The sequence below is a fragment of the Galeopterus variegatus genome, unplaced genomic scaffold, assembly GCF_000696425.1.
Source record: "Galeopterus variegatus unplaced genomic scaffold, G_variegatus-3.0.2 Scaffold2147, whole genome shotgun sequence".
NCBI classification, from domain to species: domain Eukaryota; kingdom Metazoa; phylum Chordata; class Mammalia; order Dermoptera; family Cynocephalidae; genus Galeopterus; species Galeopterus variegatus.
This window is the reverse complement of record NW_007728258.1, coordinates 233,861-252,762: the sequence shown is the minus strand read 5'-3', so window position 1 is coordinate 252,762 and position 18,902 is coordinate 233,861. Positions and strand designations below refer to the sequence as shown.

Sequence of the window (18,902 nt, the reverse complement as noted above, 5' to 3'; positions counted from 1 at the left end):
AGCCGCTCTCGAGTAATTAGGGCTCCGAAGAGAGGTCCCCGGCCCCGAGGCTCGGAGCTGCTCTCGCCCAGGCGCCGGCGGGCGGCCCCAGGCGGCCGGGCCCCTGCATCCAGGGGACCCCAGGAGCCCAGCCACAGCCTAGGCGCCGGGGCCCCAGGGGCCTGGCTGGCTCTGCTCCATGGTCGAGAGCCTTGCTCCCCCGGACACCTGTGTGATCTGGCCGTGCACACCGCACTCTGCCGACCCAGGCGTCCTCCACCCAACTCCCACTTCCCCCAGGAGTTGGGCGTTCCTCTTCCCCACTGACATTTCCCCTCGGTAAGTTCAGCTTTCTACGCCAGCGCCAAGGGATGCCCCTCAAAAAGACGGGCGAGAGGGGAGAGCAGAGGCCCCCATCCCACCCCACCCCCAGGTCCGGACAAAGCCCCTTCCTTCCAGCTGCCAACAGCCCAGGCCTGGCGGCAACGCCAGAGACCCGGGTCAGGAAGAAGCCGCTGGGACCGGGGGCAACGCTTCCAGCCCTCAGTTCCCATCACTCTTAAGGGCTCCCTCAGCAATCCCCGGATTCTGGGGATGCAGCAGCCGGGACCCCAAAGAGAAACGGGGTGCCACCTCCTCCGCAGGTTTGGCGGGGCCAAGGGGAGGGGTCAAGGGAGGGTCCCCGGATCTGGCAGCTCGAAGGCGCGGGCCGGTGCCGCGCTGCGAAGCGCAGTGGGCCTGGCCCTCCGGCCCCTACGACCTCCATTTTGCCTAAAGACAGCTTGGCGGGGGGCAGGCGGCTGGGAGCTAGGCTTGGAGTTAGGATTTTTAAAAGGAACAGGGTGCGGTGGTCTCCGGCTTATGGTAGTAGGGTCAGAACCCAAACCGGGGGTAGGGTGGAGAGGAAGGGAAGGATGGCCTCGCGGCCTTGCCTGCCTCTCCCGGGATTCTGGAGTTCTACAAGGCGAATGCTGGCAGGGGTGCGAAACGGGAGGACACGAGGGGTGCTACCCGGGGCAGGCGGAAGGGTAGTGGTGGGGAAAGGGGGCGGGACAGGGCCTAGAGTAAGCCCGGAATTTAGCCCCCCACCTTCTAAGGGAGCAGGAGGCAGTCGGGGCGGGGATGGGTCTGGGGTCAGGCAAAATGCCACTGATGGTGCAGGGAGCGCATGCATTACTGAAGATGAGGGTCCCCCAGTTCCCCTTCCGGGTTTGGGAGCGACGGGGCCTGAGGAAGGGAGGAGAGGTCTGGGGAGTTACGTCCGCTCCCAAGAGGCCAGACCGCGGAGACAGAAGGAAGAGAGGTTCCCCCATGGGAAATTGGGGCTGGGGGATAAGGACTCCTTTTGTCAGCGGAGGTACCTGTGGCGGTGGAACTCTGCGAAGGGAAGCTAGAAGAGCGTCGGAGGTCCGGTCTTCCTCCGCGGCGGAGGCGGCGGCGACGCGGATGGATTTCCTCAGTAACCCAGAGTCGACAGGCCAGCGCCGTTCTCCCCAGAGCGGAGGGATCCCTCCCGCCAGTGACGCGGCCGCCTCCGCCGCGCCCAGGGCCCGGCTGGGTGAGACCAACTCCTTAGATGGGGGAGGCCGAAAGAGAAAACACTGCTTAAGGTGCAAAGACTGACTCAATCACAACAAAGATATCATTCCACACTATTTCGGCATAAATTGGAACAAAACAAATGGTTTGCTTCCCGAAAAGGGGTAACACATCCCCCCTGGGACTGACAGAGGTGGTACCGGCATAGGGGAGGGTGAAACCGCTCGCTGGTCACGTGACAGACATCCCGCCCCTCCCGGATTGGGCGACTTCAGGCCGGGGAGGGGAGTCGGACACCCCAGTTCTTGGTTTGACCCCTCCCCTTGCCCCGGTGAGGCCCCGCCCCCTTCGGGGGCGGAGCTAGGGAGATCCGGCTGGCCCAGGACTCGGCCCGCCTGGAGACAGCAGAAGGGAAGAACAGTGTTTCAGCTGAGCAGGAGTGGGTGGGAGTCGGTGCGGACCACTGGGAGTGCGGTGAGAAGAGTACTGCCCAGGCAGTTCCCCAGCATTGCCCCATGGGCTTTCGTAGACCCCTTTACAAGGCCGTATGACAATGTAATAACTCATCTATATTGAGTTCCATTCTTCTGAGTGTTTAATCTTCACAATACTGTTATTCCTATTTTCTAGTAGTGGAAACAGACCTAGGGCTGCAGAGTTGAGATATGAACCCAGGCAGCCTTAACGACTTTACCCCAGCAATTATATGATATTAGCCTCTTTATGAACCCCCCGTGGACCATCCTTATAAAGGGATGAGAATGTAAGTATAGGCCTTAGTTTCCACATCTGTTAAATGAGGATGTTGACGGCCATCTGCCATGCAAGTCTCTTGGACCGTTACAGATGCCCATGTGAAAATGCTTTGGATAGTTCAAGTCAATCAATACCTTTCAATGAGTTCTCCTCCTTTAAAAGTATAAACAAGGGTTCAGATACCTGTACCTGCCAGCCACCAAAAAAATAAACAAATAAGTAATAAAAAGTATAAAAATGCACTATTCATTTAGCCTCTGTTAAAAGCATTACAAATAGTTTTTCAAAATCACAATTTTTTAAAGAAAAGAAAAAAGTCACATTCTTAGTTATGCCCAAATTCCACTTATGTGCACCTACCAATTCAATAACATATTAGCAACAGATAATAGATGTCAATTAAATGTTAGAATTATCTTATGGGTAATTTCCTTCAATTTCCTCAATCTACAGGTGGGCACAGTGACTTCCCTAAAGTCACTTACAAAACTAGCAGCCTAGGACTAGAACCCAATTTTGTCAATCTTTGTAGGGCATCTGATTCTGCTGCCTCTTGCTTTGGTTTCTGTGCTAATAGGCTTCCCTGTTTTAACTTACTCAGCCAATATATTTTAAGCCCCAACGATACTTCAGGCACTGTCATAGGCACTGAGAATGCAATCGCTGCACCATCCTCAGTCTGCATGGAGTTTACAATCCACAGAGAGACAGATGGTAGATGGGCATTGAAATAATAGTTAGTGCTGATGGCCTGGAAGTGCCATTTGCTGAAAGCAGAACATCTGAGAAGAGACATATTTGGGGAGGAAGATCAAGAGCTTTAGACTGGGATGTTTAAGGTCTGACATGCATAGGAGGGGTGCTAGGAGAAATGTTCAATAGGCAACTGTAGAGGGATGTCTGGGACTCAGCAGAGAAATCTGGGTTGGAATAGAGCCCAAAGAGTGAGGGGCACATTCGAGCAGATGAAGTCAGAAAGAGGTGCAGAGAAAAGACAAGATGGCCTAAGACCAAGCTCTGAGGAACTCCAACATTTAGAGGTCAGGCAGAGAACAGGCTGCCAAAGGAGAAGCCAGAGAGCTAAGAAGAAAATCAGGAGAATGTGGAGTTCTGGAACCCAAAAGAAGAGTGTTCCAAAAAGGGAATGACAACTGTGCTGAATGCTGCAGAGAGATGAAGCAAGACGGGACTGAGAAATGTGCATAGATTGAGTAATGTGGAGGCCACTGGTGACTTTGTTGAGAGCATTTGCAATGGATGCTAGGGACAGGAGGCTGCTTGCAGTAGGCTGAAGGTGAGTGAGAAATGAGTCAAGACAACCAAAGTGGCAAAGGTTTTGGGAATATTGGCTTGGAGAGGGTGTAGAAAGGTGGAAGGAGAATATGGAGTCAGGATTTGTTTTTTGATTGGAGATACTGGAGCTTCTTTAGATAATAATGGGAAGGACAGGAGGAGAGAGGTGAAAGACAACCAGCAGATGACCAGTGGTTGACTAATTTGTCTGAGAAGGCAGGAGCCCTGGAGCACATGAGGGGTCCCAGCTTTGATGGGTCACAGGACACTTCCTTCTTCCTCTAACTGTTCTTTCTCAGTCTTCTCCTTGGCATTTCTTGCTCCTCAGGGTACTTTGCAAATGTTGTTTTTCCCAGAATCCCAACTTTGGCCTCCTCTTCTCACTCCTCAAGCTATTCGTTGGTGACTTCATCTACTACTGTGACTTTACCCCCAATTGCTCATAACTCTCAAACCTCAATCTCCAGCTCAGATGTCTCTTCCCCATGTGCAGACTTGGTGTATGTCCAACTGCAGACTGAATATGTCTACTTGGTTGCTCATGGACAGTGGTGTGCTGGCATCAGCTCGTGCCAGCTCATACCAGCTCACAAGGGCCCATTGTATACCTCTCTTGCAAACTCCTTGTTCAGTGAGGTCATGTTGATGGTAGTAACTTGAAATGAGCCATGGTGGGAGTATTTACATCATAAAAATCAGCAAATGCTTTATGTCTGGTCTCCCCCTCCATAAAGAGCTGGTTGTAAATATTTACTGCATGCCACTGTTCACAGACATCTCACACTCAACGTATTCAAAACTACATTATTCATCTTTCTTTGCACTCCACCCTGGCCAACCTTACCCCTTCCCTGAATCTCTTGGCCCAGTTAGCGGCATCACCATCCACCCAGGAGCTTCCCGCTCCCGCATTTCTCATATCTAAAGGATGGCCAATTAGTAAGGGTATAGTCAAAGCTGCTATAACAACAAGTTCTAAAAATTCAGTGACCTGAGCAACAGCCCCAAAATAGATACTCCAGGACTGTGGGGGTTTCTCTGCCATCTTCAACATGTGGCTTCCATCTGTGTCCAACATGGCCCAGACAGCAACTACTCATCATATCTGAATCTCATACATTGGGAAGGGAGTGGGGTGGGAAGCACAAGTTCTTTGCCCTTCAAGGATACCACTAACTTCTCAGAAGTTGGCCAGATGCAAGGAAGGCTGGGATGTGTAGTCTCTAGCAATGTACCCAGCTAAAATATAATCAGTGCTACCTGTCAATATTGCCAATGCTACCTGTCAGATATTGCTTAAATCCTTTCCTTCTACTGTATGCTAACTGCTATTACCTTGGTTCTTGTCTATTTCCTGGCCATTAGGATAGTCCCTCTCTAATCAACCTACCAAATAACTGCCAGAGATATCTTTCTAAAATGCAAATTGGGGCTGGCAGGTTAGCTCACTTGGGAGAGCATGGTGCTGATAACACCAAGGTTAAGGGTTCAGGCCCCTGTACTGTACTGGCCAGCTGCCAGTAAATAAATAAATAAAGTGTAAGTTGGATTGATAACTTTCCTGTTTAAAACAATGCAGTAGTCACCCACAGATTCCATGAGAAGGGCCAACTTCTTTGCACGACACACAGGCTAGGTCTTGTCCCCTTGATTCAGAATGCCTTCCACTCCCACTCCAATTCCACTTCCTTGTCTGCCAGAAAAATTCAGGTCATTTTCCAGGGCTTAGTTTGATACCGCCTCCCTGACCACACCATCGTCTGTGCCCCACTGCAATACTGGCTCCGTTCCTATTGCAGCCTTTACTGGACTGTGTGTTTCTGGGCACTTGCCACCTGCATTGGGGCTCCCTGTGAAGCCAAGGTGCTTGGTTTATCTGGCAGAAGGCTGGGTGAGTGTTCAGCCAGCAAGGACAGTCACTTGCAAGATGCTAAATCATTTCCAAGATGTGGGTTCTGAAGGGCCTGGGCCTGGTCTTAGCACCCCGGACATCATTATCAGGTGTTCAGGATGGTCAACCTGAATGGGGGCATGGAATGTGAGAACCTCCAGATGACTTTATTGAATTGTTTAATTATCCATCTTCCTGGACAGACATTAAACTCTGTAAGAGTCACATCAACTTCTATGAGCCATTTTGTTTCCAGTGCCTATCAGGCACTATGAGAGCATTTATGGAATGGATAAAAGCATGACAATGCTTGCCTCAGGATCAGGATTTTTCACACGCCTGGGTTCAAATGTCAGCTTTGTCACTTAACAACTGAATGACCTTGGGCAAGTCACTTGACCTCTACATGCCTTTGTTTCCCCTGCAAAATGGGGATAATAATTGGGTTGTTAGGAAGACTAAATGACTTAATATTTGTAAGGCATTTATAAAGTGCCTGGCACAAAGTAAATGTTTTGTGTCTGCTAAATAAAAATAGAGTTGTGGGCGTGAACCAGTTGGTCTCTGATGACTTTTCCAGTCTCATCTCCCCCAACACTGGCTTCTGCCATCAGCTCCTATCCAACCCTACTCTAGGCTTAGCTCCTATTTCCACATATTCTGGAATTTTCATGTCTCTGGATCTTCTTTGCATCTTTCCCACCTTGTTCACCTATGAACCCCTATTCGTCCTTCACAATTTAGCTTGAACTTCACTTCTTTTTTTTTTTTTTAAAGATGACCGGTAAGGGGATCTTAGCCCTCGACTTGGTGTTGTCAGCACCACTCTCAGCCAGTGAGCGAACCGGCCATCCCTATATGGGATCCAAACCCGGGGCCTTGGTGTTATGAGCACCGCACTCTCCCGAGTGAGCCACGGGCCGGCCCTTGAACTTCACTTCTACCAGCCTTCCTGGACTCTCTGAGACAGGCAGCCCCTCCTTCCTCTGGGCCTCCATTTCATGTCATAGTCGTGCATGTCTGAGCTCCCCATTGCTGCAAAACTCCTTGACAGCAGGTATATATCCTATACACCTCAGTATTCCCTCCCATGCCTAGCACATAGTAGACATAAAAGATGTTTGTTGAATCAATGAATGGACAAATAAAATGTATTACTTTACCTTAACCACTTCCATATTGCAGTAGAAACTTAATGTCAGATCCCATGACAAATAAAAATTGGCCACAGTTGACTGGGAGGTAAATCAAGTGCAGTCCTGTAGTTAGCTGACTGTAGCTTTTCCTCCAACCATGAGAGGAAAATTCACTTCTCATTACCAGATAGACTGCAGGCTTCTAATTTATGCATAACACTAAAGTCTCAAAAAGCTCCCCAGGGACATTCTTGGGACCCACTATTTTCTGGATAGTCCTGTGTGCCCAGCTCTCAGCCAGGCACTTGATTCTGGCATCAGATTGAGTTCTCACCACCAGTTGTCCCACAGATGGGGGCAGCAAAGCTTGGAGAGGAACACAGAGGTGTTGTGAAACAAGGTCATATCTGAACTGGCTAAGAAGAGATGTGGGCTCTAGTCCTGGCTCTGACCCAAGGGAGCTGCGACCCAAGACAAGGCCCTACCTCAATCTGGGGAAACCCTATAAAATCTGGGGGTTGGATCCATGATCAATAAGGTTTCTTCGGGTGGGAAAGTTTCTGAATCTGAGATGGCTGGGGGTGAGAGAGAAGGGGTAGTGGGAATCAGAGAGGTGAACTTCAGGGGAAATAAGGCAACATCATTAAATGTCAACAAAAGCAGAGGTGCAGGCCATGAATAGAATCACTTTCCCCTCCAGCGTTCCTTTAATCCTCACCTCAGCATTTTTAAAGGTAAAGAAATGCAGGCTCAGAGAGGTTAAGGGACCAATCCAATTCATCCAGGCCTCATTTAATAGAGAGGTCAGTGACTGACCTAGGATTACTTGGGAAAATCTCAATCTCCCAGCTCCTGCGTCAGCTCTCTCCCCTACAGCTCACCCCTCCCACTGAAACCTTGACCCCTCCAGTCTGGGGAGCCAGACCTGGACTCAGAACCAACCCTGGGCATGTGAAATGTCACTGTCACCAGTAGTTAACCAATGAGCCACCTCAAACCATCTATCCTTTGGCTGGGGAAGGGTGGGTGTCTTCCAGAGTGGGCATCTGATGGAGCAGAGAACCTTCGGGTGCATATGGCTGTTACACAGTACCCTTTTCCTGTGCCATGTCTGGCCTCAGTGATCCTCCCACCCTCAAACAAGTAGGTGGGAGTGCTCCTACACACACACATTTACCTGTGCACACATACATATACCAAGACACATAAACACATACATATGGGCACACACCTACACTCACAGGCTGTCAGAGCTGCTCCTCCATTTTCACTATCAAAACTGCTGTGCTGGTGATGCCCAGAGCCCAGAAGAACCCACAAGGCGTCCAGTAGAAAACACTTGTCGATAAATGTCTCCTAGAAGAACTGGGAGCTGAGGAGAGAGGGATGGAGATAGACAGGAAGCCGAAGATGGATTACCAGCCCAGGGCCTATGTGTGCACCTGTGTGCGCGTTTGTACACGTGTGTATGTATAAGGCCCAGGCACCGGGGTCGGGGAGGACAAGAGGGGCCATCAGAAAGACAAAATTGGAAAGAAACAGGGAGACATGGAGACAGCTCCGCCGGTACCTCCCTCTCCTGGTGGTTTCATTCAGGCCTGGGTGTGGCAGAACTTTGCTCAGGAGCCTGAGGATTGACGACTCTTCGGGACTGTGGCGCCCTCTCCCCCAGCCCAATTTTAAAAAGTAAGGGAGCAGGGGCCCCATCGGTCACCCTGCAGAGTCCTGGTCTCCGGATGGACAGGGTTTCCATCTCTTTCCTACGGATCTCTTAGGGCCGGCCTCTAAGTCCTTGCCATCCTTCCCTTCATCGCCGAACGTGGAGGGGTCTGCCCCTTTAAAGCAGAGGCCCCCGGCCGGGTTATTGTCTCTCCTCGCAGCCAATCGGCGGCGCCATTGGGGGCGGGGGATCCGGGCTCCCGATTGGCCCCCGCGCGCCCCGCCCCACCCGGGATCCCGGGAGCTGTCCGGCCGCCTCGGTGCTGATCCCGCCGACGCCCACGGACCGCGAGCAGCGCTGAGAGGGCACTATGAGCGGGGGCGTCTACGGCGGAGGTGAGCGAGCCTCAGGCATCCGGTTCCCTAGCCGGCGCGGCCTCGCCGGAAGCCCCGCGCCCGAACCCGCACGACCCAAGCCCTGGGAAGAGCGGGGCCTGTCACCCCGGCTCTCGAGCGGGTCCCGCCCGAGGGTTGTGTCCCGCGCCACACCTCCCCGAACTCCTCGCGCTCGCCAGGCGCAACCTCTCCACCAGTCAACCCACCTCCACCCGACCCCAGCTCCTTCCTCCTCTGCCAGGAGAGTGGCCTGAACAAGGCCACTGAGCAAGAAGGGACTCTGGCGGCATGACCCCCCACCCCACACCCCAATCCCAGGACCCCGGACTCCAGACCGAGTTCCCACCTGCTCCCGGCCCGTGTTGAAGGTGGCGAGACTGTGGCTCTGCCCTGATCTTTCGGAGCTACCCAGGGCAGAGAGTTTGGGGGACGTCCCCTCACACGCCCGTCTCCCTGCACAGATGAGGTGGGAGCGCTGGTCTTTGACATTGGTTCCTTCTCAGTCCGCGCTGGATACGCTGGGGAGGACTGTCCCAAGGTGAGCTTTCTAACCTCCTCCCCAAGTCCTCGGGGCTCCAGACTCCCCTCCAGGCTTTCCAGTGACCCAGGGCTCTCACAGCCCAGCCCAGAAGATCTGCTGAGCGGGAACGTGGGAATGAACCCAGGGGAGGGCTGATGCTCTCTATGTGGGGGCTGGACAGGGACAAGAGGCTGATCCCTCTCCCTGCCCATCCTTCCCCTCCCAGGCTGACTTCCCCACCACTGTGGGGCTGCTGGCCGCGGAGGAAGGGGGCGGGCTGGAGCTGGAGGGGGAGAAAGAGAAGAAAGGGAAGATCTTCCACATTGACACCAACGCCCTGCACGTGCCTCGGGATGGAGCGGAGGTCATGTCGCCCCTCAAGAATGGCATGAGTAAGGGGCCCCCACTTAACCACTTCCTGACACAGAGCTGGAGCCCAGTCCCCACCACCCAGGACAAGCACCCCACACCCACGGAGTCTTCCTTGTAGCTGCCCAAGTCCCAGGGACCTCTTCACTGCTTCCCACAGCTGCCTGGTCCCCAGCCCAGGGGCCCACCAGATTCCTGGGAAGGGGGGCTTTTCTGCTGGAGCTGGACTCACTCTCCCCTGGACTTGGCCTCCCTCCCTCCTTTCCTTCCTGTCCCTGACCTCTGCCTGCCCACCCGCATCTCCCCATGCTGGTCTTCTGGCCCCAGTCGAGGACTGGGAGTGCTTCCGAGCCATCCTGGATCACACCTACAGCAAACATGTCAAGTCTGAGCCAAATCTGCACCCAGTGCTCATGTCTGAGGCCCCGGTAAGTGCCTCATACAGCCCCATGTTCTGCCCTGAGGCCCAGCACATCCTGCCCACCATTCGCCTCTGACCTCGAGCCACTGCCATCAGTCACTTCACCTCCCTCTTCAGACTTTCTTTCCAGCCCCATCATCTTCAACCACTTTCCTTCCTCCCTGGCTTATTCTCCATCTCCTCCCCACCCCACCTTCTTGCTCTATCCACCCTGCTGCCCTTCTCCACCCCCAGCCCTTTTTTGACCTTTTAACTTAAATTTTTTTGTCAATATTATGTATACACATAAAGAATCAATTTGCTTTATAAAGTATGTTAAGAAAAAACCTGTGGTTCTTAACCCCCTCCTTCCATTTCCCCTTTTCCAAAAGCAACTGCTTTTCTCCCTTTTAGCTAACTTGGGTGGGGGGAGGGTATTTCTTTCCATAGCTCTAAATATCACACTGAAAGTGCTGCTTGTGGATTTTTTAGTTTTAGGCATTATCTATAAATTTCCTACTGTAGAAAATGAGCATTTAGCTCTCCTTCTTCCCCCAGCCTATACCACACATATTTCTCATTTCCTACCTTTAAGTACAGTTGTATTTTATACTTTTTAAGAGATCAGTATTCAGTATTCATACTATTATTACTATGTATGCTAACCAAGGCTGAGCCAGGCAGTAAACAATCGTTACTTTTCCTTTTCTGTGCAACTTTTTGTTTCCCTAAAATTGTCTTCATTTTTTATTTTGCTTACTTTTCTATTTAATAATGTAACCCTAAATTATTCATCAGTTATCAATATCTTTTCTCAACACTTTAATTCCTTTAGGTATTCTGTCAATTTCATTTTCTCAAAGAAATCTCTCTAGGAGCCCACTGACCTGTCCCATTTTGGACTGGTAGCCCTCTGCACCAGGGACATGGCTGTCATCCTGACATCTCCCTTAACCATCTTCTTGGGGAATCCTTTTGTCCCTCTCCTGTATTAAAGGTCCAGTTTTCTATACTTAACTTCTTTTCTTTATTTACTCCTTTGTGTTCATGGAGCAGACCCTTCAGTAACTGCTTTAGAAAGGACTTGGGAAGTAAATTTTTTGAGACCTTGCATGTCTGACCTTGGATTGATAGCTGAGCGAGGTATCACGTTTCAGGTCAGACATCATTTTTCTTCAGAATCTTGAAAGCACTTCTCCATTGCCTTCTAGCATCTATTGTTGCCATCAATGGGGCTGGCCCGGTGGCGCACTGCGCTAGTGCGCCGCTTGGGAAGCGCAGCTGCGCTCCCGCCGAGGGTTCAGATCCCACATACAGACCGGTTCCCGCTCACTTCAGAATCTTGAAAGCACTTCTCCATTGCCTTCTAGCATCTATTGTTGCCATCAATGGGGCTGGCCCGGTGGCGCACTGCGCTAGTGCGCCGCTTGGGAAGCGCAGCTGCGCTCCCGCCGAGGGTTCAGATCCCACATACAGACCGGTTCCCGCTCACGGGCAACACCGAGGGTTGCGATCCCGTTGCCGGTCCCGGTCCGGTACGGGGGCGACACCGAGGGTTGCGATCCGTTGCCGGACATGGAAAAAGACAAAAAAAAAAAAAAAAAAAAAAAAAGGCTGCAACTATCTGATTTCTGATCCTCTGATGTGATTTTTTTGAGTTTATAAAATTTTTACTTCATTCTAGTGTTCTACAATTTCACAATGATATGTATTGATCTTGGTTTATTTTCATTCATTGCTGTAGGCATTTATTATGTCCCTTCAATCTGGAAACCTATATCTTTTAATTCAATGAAAAAAATTAATTATTTATTTATCTTAATTTTCTCTGTTATGTCTTTTGAAAAATCCTGTTATTTTGGATTTTCTTCCTCCCTGAACTGGTTCCCTAATTTTCTTATCTTTTCTCTCACTTAAAAGAAAATCTCTTTATCTTTTTCCTCTGATTTCTGAGATACTCCCTTAACTTTATATTTCAACTCTTCTACTGAGTTTTTTCATTTTGGCTCCTGTATTTTTAATTTCCATTAGTTCTTTTGTTGTTGTTCCATAAATGTTCCTTTTTAAGCTTCCTCTTCTTGTTTCATGGGTGCAGTATCATCTGTTATCTTACTAAGTATGTTACTAGTTTTGATTTTGGTTTTAGAAATTTTCATTTCCCTGTACAATCTCTGTTCTTCCTAGTGGCTTCTTTTCTGCCATTTTGGGGGAGTCTCTATCTCATTTCAGAGGATTTTCTCAGATTCCTGCAAATCCTTGGTTGTCTGCTTATGTTTAAGAATGGGGAATTAAAAAACTGGTAAGAAGTTCTGGGGAAGGAGGGAGCTTGCTGACTGGGACCTTTGCTATAGAATGATCTGACTGTTATGGTTTTTTGGGGGGAGGGGCAGCCTCTGATATTGGCATCTCTGGATTTTTGATGTAATCCCACAAACTTCCAACCTGAAGACAGTCCTGCTTGCCCCCTTCCTTGAAGCCAAGTGAGGGAATGGGGCTGGTGTTCTCAGCATTAAATGTGCATGGCAGCACTTAAATATGCATGGATTTCCTGTTTTAAATATAATGGTCTCACTCCCAACTGTGTCGAGTGTCCCACTACTTCAGAGACCCTCAGTTTTACTCTATGGAGAATAAACTTCCAGTGTTCTGGGGCCAGGAATGACAATAGATCAATGACGTGGAGTTGGGAAGAGAGTTTAGGGATCTGCTACTTAAATAGTTTTAAGCAATCTTATTTTAGCTTTCCTTTCACCTCCACTTCCAGAGATACCTGAAACTACCAATTCCTGAGCCCTTTCAGGATTCTGCAGTTTAATACAAGTTGTTCCTGACTTTTTCCACTACTGGCTTAGGAGTCAGCATTCTTGACTCTGTTAAGTCCTTTACCACTCACCTGTATGATTTCCTACCTTCAAAATCCATTGCTGTTTTCTCTTTCTTATTATTCCCAACCTGAAGGATTATGTCTCTTTCTTTCTTCCCTTCTTTTTTTTTTTAAGGTAAAATTCATATAACAGAAAATTAACCTTTTAAAAAATGTTTATTTTTATTTTTTCATTGTACATAATTATGGGGTGCAATTTGTTGTTTCAGTACATGCATATATTGTATAATGAAAAATTAATCTTGTTAAAATTGGCAATTCAGTGGCATTTAGTACATTCACAATGTTGTGCAACCATCATGGCTATCTATTCAAAACATTTTATCACCCCAAAAGAAAACATATTCCCATTAAGCAGTTACTCTCCACTCCCCTCTACCTCGAGGCCTTGGCAACCATCAGTCTGCTTTCTGTTTCTAAGAATATATCTAACCCAGATCTTTCGTATAAATGGAATCATACAATATGTGACTTTTTGTGTCTGTATTCTTTCACTTAGCGTAATGTTTTTGAGGTTCATTCATGTTGTAGCATGTATCAGTACTTCATTCTTTATTATGGCTGAATAATATTCTATTGTGCCAATATACCACAGTTTATTTATTCATTCATCCAGGGATAAACATTTGGATTATTTCTACCTTTTGGCTCTTGTCAGTAGTACTGCTGTGAACATTTGTGCACAAACATTTGTTTGGGTACTTGTTTTCAGTTCTTTGGGGTATACAAATAGAAGTGAAGTTGCTGGGTCATATGGTAATTCAGTGTTTACCTTTTTGAGGAACCACCAACTGTTTTCCACAGTGGCTTCACCATTTTACATACCCACCAGCAATGTGTGCGTGTCCCAGTTTCTCCACATCCTTGCCAACACTTGTAATTTTCTGTTTGTTTGTTTGTTTGCTTTTAAATTATTATCACACTCTAGGAGGTATGAAGTGGTACCTCATTATGCTTTTTAATTTGCATTTCCCTAATGGCTAACAATGTTGAGCATCTTTTCAGGTTCTCACTGGCTTTTGTGGGTTTATGTCTTTTAAAACTGCTCTTTTATTATGGTTTTCCTGGGATCTTGGGAAGGAATAAAATTAGATGTTTGTATTGAATCCTCCATTATTACCCAGAAATCCTCTTCCCCCACTTTCTTGCTTCTGAGATGAGTAGAATGGGGAAGAGGGATGTACTGGGGGAGGGAGGAGCCTGAAGTGTGTGTTGTACAATAAAGAGCACTGGGCCAGGCGCCAAAGAACTATGACTCTAGAACCAGCTCTGTCAAGAGCCTTCTGTGTGATTTTGGGCAAGTCACTTTCTCTCTCTGGGTCTTGTTTTTCTCAGCTGGGTTTGGACTTGATCTTTAAGATTCTTTATAGTACTCACATTCTAAAGGTCTGTGTGGATCAAGGGGCCTGACCTCTGTCCCCCAGACTAAGTTGTGTGTGTGTGTGTGTGTGTGTGTGCTTGCACACACGGGTCTGTACCTCTCCCTTTCTGAATCCTCCCCTCCTGCACTTTCTCCCCAGTGGAACACACGGGCCAAGCGGGAGAAGCTGACAGAGCTGATGTTCGAGCAGTACAACATTCCTGCCTTCTTCTTATGCAAGACGGCTGTGCTCACTGCGTATCCTCTGGGTTGAGCTGCTCTGCCTGGTTGGAAGGCCAAAGGTGGGGCATGTGATGCATTGAACTGGGAGCTGGGCCTGATTCTCTCAAGGTCAGTGTCCTGGATGGGCAGACACCTTACTTAGCCCCACCAGTGCAGAAGGCCCAGGGGGCTGAGTGCCTTGGACCCCAGGGTGGTGAGATCAGTGGCCCTTTCCCATTCCTTGGATCAGGCTGAGCAGAGAGAGAGTTGAGAAAGTACACAGCAAGGGCTGGGGTTGGACAGAGGAGGGAGGAGCATGACATGAGGACTTTCCTTCCCAAACAGCCCACCAGCGTGGACTGTTTTTTCAGTATCTGCCTTGCATTGAACCCTGTGCTAGGCACTGAGATGATAGGGACCCTAATTTTAGGGAGTCAATAGGACACAGAACCAAGAAAAAAAGAGGCTGGGAGCTCAGAAGGAACAAGAAATTGTGATTGAGACAGGGAAGAAGCAACTGGGGTCTCAGGAGCCTTTCTGCAGAATGTGGGTCATAAACCAGAATGAGAGATTTGCATGCAGGGGATGAGCTGGATCTTGGGAAAGCAGGGAGTGACCAGGCCAGACCGGGGTCCCAGCCCCCTCTCTTGCTGCTGCTGTCTCCTTGACCTAGCAATCCCATACCAGCTTTGCCAATGGACGCTCCACGGGCCTCGTGCTGGACAGTGGGGCCACCCATACCACGGCCATTCCAGTGCACGACGGCTATGTCCTGCAGCAAGGTAGGGTCTCGGCAGAGGTTGGGGGGCCTAAGAAGGGCCAGGTCCTGACACTGCCTCCCCTTCTAGGCATCGTCAAGTCACCCCTGGCAGGAGACTTCATCTCCATGCAGTGCCGGGAGCTCTTCCAGGAAATGGCCATTGACATCATACCACCTTACATGATTGCAGCCAAGGTGGGGCCTCTGGGAGCCCAGACCTGCCATCAGAGTCCTGTGCACTCATCCTAATGACTGTCAGCCCACTGACCCATAAGATAGAGTGGAGAGCAGTAGGCCCCCAGAGAGCCCCAGGTCCAGTTCTTGTTTTACAATTGAAGCGTCAGAGATCTGGACAGGCTGAAGGCCATGGCCAAGGTCATGCAACCAACTGGCAGTAGGATGTGTGAAGACCAGTGCGGTGGGTTCTGGGGTCCAACAGACCAGATTCAAGTTCTGCCTTTGCTGTGCAAGAGCTGTGAAACCAACGGCATGATATAGAAGCTTCCTGAGCCTGTTTCCTCTCCTGTAAAGCAGAACAATAGTACATAGGGCTGCTGTGATTGTTCAATGACACTGCATGCACAGGTCTGCCCTGGGCCCCAACATGGGACAGGGCCCAGGAAAAGGCTCTGTTCTCCCACTGTACTTCCTGAGCCTCAGCTTTCTCTGACTGCGGCCTTTCAGATCAGCTGTACCCACAGCCTGTGTGGTACACGTGGTGACAAGCTTTCCATATTCTACTGTCTCAAGGAAGGGTGAGAAACCCCCTTCTGGGCAACAGAGCAGAGCCAGCAGAGCCTCCAGGGCCCATTAGCTGCAGAGCGGGCGAGTGCCAGGGAGGCAGGTGTGGTCAGGGTAGACTGGGCAAATGTGGGCTGGGGAAGGATGTTCAGAGGCTGTGCCCCCACAGGAGCCCGTACGGGAGGGCGCCCCCCCAAACTGGAAGAAGAAGGAGAAGCTACCTCAGGTCTCCAAGTCCTGGCATAACTACATGTGCAATGTGAGGCACTGGAGAGGGTCCCCTGCAACAGCCCCCCACTACCCCCTCCTGGTTCCCCGCCATGAGTAAGGGGAGGGACAGGATCCCTGCAGGTGGGGTGGGGTTGGGGTGCTGAGGAGCGGGCTGGGCCCTCACCCTCCCTGGGTTCTCAGGAGGTGATCCAGGACTTCCAGGCCTCAGTGCTGCAGGTCTCAGACTCTCCCTACGATGAGCAGTGAGTGGGGCTCAGGGCGGGGATGGGGGGTGAGGGCAGAAGTGGGGCTCAGGGGGGACCTCTGGGGCTGCCCATCCCCATCCCTTGTGAGCACCCCAGGCAGAGTCTTGCTCTGGGCAGGGTGGCTGCGCAGATGCCCACAGTGCACTATGAGATGCCCAATGGCTACAACACAGACTACGGCGCTGAGCGACTCCGCATCCCTGAGGGCCTGTTTGATCCCTCAAATGTCAAGGTTTGTCTGGTTGGCAGGCACTGGGGTATGGGGGAGGCTGGGAAGGATTGCAGGCGTCTGGGGAGAGGGAAGCAGGGGGCCCAAAGCCCAGATCCCCTTTCTCCACAGGGCCTGTCGGGGAACACCATGTTAGGCGTGGGCCACGTGGTGACCACTAGCATCGGCATGTGTGACATCGACATTCGCCCGGTGAGGCCCAAGCTTGAGGCTGGGCAAAGGGATGCAGGAGTAGTGGGGAGGCAAGGAGGAGCTGTTGCCTGCAGGCTCACTCCTCCTCCCTGCTCTCAGGGCCTGTATGGCAGTGTCATTGTTACTGGTGGGAACACGCTACTGCAGGGCTTCACTGACAGGCTTAATAGAGAGCTTTCCCAGAAGACCCCACCGGTAGGAGCCCACCCCTGACCCAGGGCCCTGGACTCTAGTCCTGGCTCAGCCCTTCAGGACCAAGTCCTTCCTCCTCCCCAAACATCGAGTGTTCTGGCCCCCAGAGCAGACCCCCTGCCCCTGTGGCTTTCCAGTCTCCCCCGCAACCCCAAGCCCTATCCCTTCCCAGAACCTAGGTATCTGCTTCCCCCAGCCCCTTTTCCCCCCCAGAGCATGCGACTGAAGCTCATCGCCAGCAACAGCACCATGGAGCGCAAGTTCAGCCCCTGGATTGGAGGCTCCATCTTGGCCTCACTGGTGAGAGGGAAGGGGCCTGGCCTAGTGTTGAATGTGGGAAAAGGAGACCCAGAGATCCTCTGCTGATTTGCCCACCTCCTCATTCATTCATTCATTCATTCAACAAACATTTATTTTTGAGAAAGGGCAATCAGTGAGTGCTCCCAGAAGAGTGAATGCTCCATCAGGACACAAATCAGGGAGCACAGGGACAGGAAGCTGGAGAGATTGGTCGGAATGAGGTTGTAGTGAAGCACCCACTATAATCAGTTAGCAGAGGGTTACCTGAAGGTTTGGGGTAAGGCAGTGGTGTGATGATCACTGGCATGTTTGGGAAGACTGTCAGGAATGAGTCCTTGGGGTCAGGGTGTGAGCTGGGATCGAGGGGACCTTGCAACTGTGGGTAGCAGTGGGGATGGGTGGAGGGCAAGGGGCACTAGAAAAGGAGGCAGGCAGGTTGGTTCTGGGGAGTAGGTGGTGAGCTCAGTCTGGATCTGCTGCTGCGAGAGAGGGAAGTTGCTGAGCAGAGAGCTGGAGGTGCAACCTGCATCTGGAGAGTGTCAGCCAGCCACACAGAAAGGTCAGCAGGGCCATGACAGAAGAAACAAGGGTCAGAGAGACAGAGGCTGGCAGTCTGGACTTGTCTTGGGGCTGGAGAATGTCATCCATACAGTTATGGGGGCCTCCTCTGTGCTTGAAGTGAACAGACAGCCTGACACAGTCTCTCCCTTCAAGAGCCGGGACAGTCTAAAGCAGAGACAATTAGACAGAAAGTCACCACAAAGTGTGGGGTGTATCTTCAAGAGAGGAACTGATCTAGTTTGGTGGTCTTGAAGGGATTCCAAAGAGCATTTAAGGTGAGACAGAAAGAGGGAGAACTCATGAGACAAAGAGGAAGAAGCCCACTTGGGCTGCAGAGTGGAGGGTGGGTGGAAGGGAACCAGATGAAGGCAGGGAGAGGGCTGCTGTGATCTCTGCTCCAACTGGGGCGTGGCAGAGGAGTGGCTATCAGCGGCTGGCATTGGGAGCTTATCAGGAGGTCTGACCAACAGAATGTGGACACTGCACACAAGAGGTAAGAGGGAGACAAGTGTCAAGGACAAGACCCAGGATGCTAGCTTCTGGTGGGGGCTGGGCCAGTGCTGTCCGAGAGGAACTTAATGCCAGCCACGTGTGTAATTTTAAATTTTCTAGTAGTCACATTTAAAAAGAGTAAAAAGGTGGGCCGGCCCATGGCTCACTAGGGAGAGTGTGGTGCTGGTAACACCAAGGCCACGGGTTCGGATCCCATATAGGGATGGCCGGTTACCTCAATGGGTGAGCATGGTGCTGACAACACCAAGTCAAGGGTTAAGATCCCCTTGCCGGTCATCTTTTTGAAAAAAAAAAAAGAGTAAAAAGAGGGCTGGCTGGGCCGGCCCGGTGGCCTGACAACACCAAGTCAAGGGTTAAGATCCCCTTGCCGGTCATCTTTTTGAAAAAAAAAAAGAGTAAAAAGAGGGCTGGCTGGGCCGGCCCGGTGGCGGTGGCGCACTCCTACAGTGTGCCGCTTGGGAAGCGCGGCGGCGCTCCCGCCGAGGGTTCGGATCCCATATAGGGATGGCCGGTTACCTCAATGGGTGAGCATGG

General features: G+C 50.8%; 2 protein-coding genes across 3 annotated transcripts in view; one reads left to right on the top strand and one right to left on the bottom strand.

Annotated features, from left to right (window-relative positions):
• The window catches only part of GNB2 (guanine nucleotide binding protein (G protein), beta polypeptide 2), a 5,406-nt gene extending 3,966 nt beyond the window's left edge, over positions 1 to 1,440 (bottom strand). The window contains exon 1 of the mRNA XM_008580716.1: positions 1,341 to 1,440. The gene's annotated coding sequence lies outside the window, so the exon portion shown is untranslated. The remainder of the gene's footprint in view (positions 1 to 1,340) is intronic.
• Positions 1,441 to 8,516: 7,076 nt separating this feature from the next.
• ACTL6B (actin-like 6B) overlaps positions 8,517 to 18,902 on the top strand; it is a 12,459-nt gene continuing 2,073 nt past the window's right edge. Inside the window, exons 1-13 of one of the 2 annotated variants that reach the window (XM_008580714.1) lie at positions 8,517 to 8,649; positions 9,111 to 9,187; positions 9,396 to 9,561; positions 9,866 to 9,966; positions 14,343 to 14,440; positions 15,092 to 15,186; positions 15,253 to 15,359; positions 16,075 to 16,164; positions 16,317 to 16,378; positions 16,499 to 16,613; positions 16,722 to 16,802; positions 16,902 to 16,997; positions 17,208 to 17,294. In XM_008580714.1, the coding sequence (XP_008578936.1) occupies positions 8,625 to 8,649; positions 9,111 to 9,187; positions 9,396 to 9,561; positions 9,866 to 9,966; positions 14,343 to 14,440; positions 15,092 to 15,186; positions 15,253 to 15,359; positions 16,075 to 16,164; positions 16,317 to 16,378; positions 16,499 to 16,613; positions 16,722 to 16,802; positions 16,902 to 16,997; positions 17,208 to 17,294 (1,200 nt within the window). In that variant the 5' untranslated portion in view covers positions 8,517 to 8,624. The remainder of the gene's footprint in view (positions 8,650 to 9,110; positions 9,188 to 9,395; positions 9,562 to 9,865; positions 9,967 to 14,342; positions 14,441 to 15,091; positions 15,187 to 15,252; positions 15,360 to 16,074; positions 16,165 to 16,316; positions 16,379 to 16,498; positions 16,614 to 16,721; positions 16,803 to 16,901; positions 16,998 to 17,207; positions 17,295 to 18,902) is intronic. The other variant, XM_008580715.1, reaches the window with a different exon arrangement.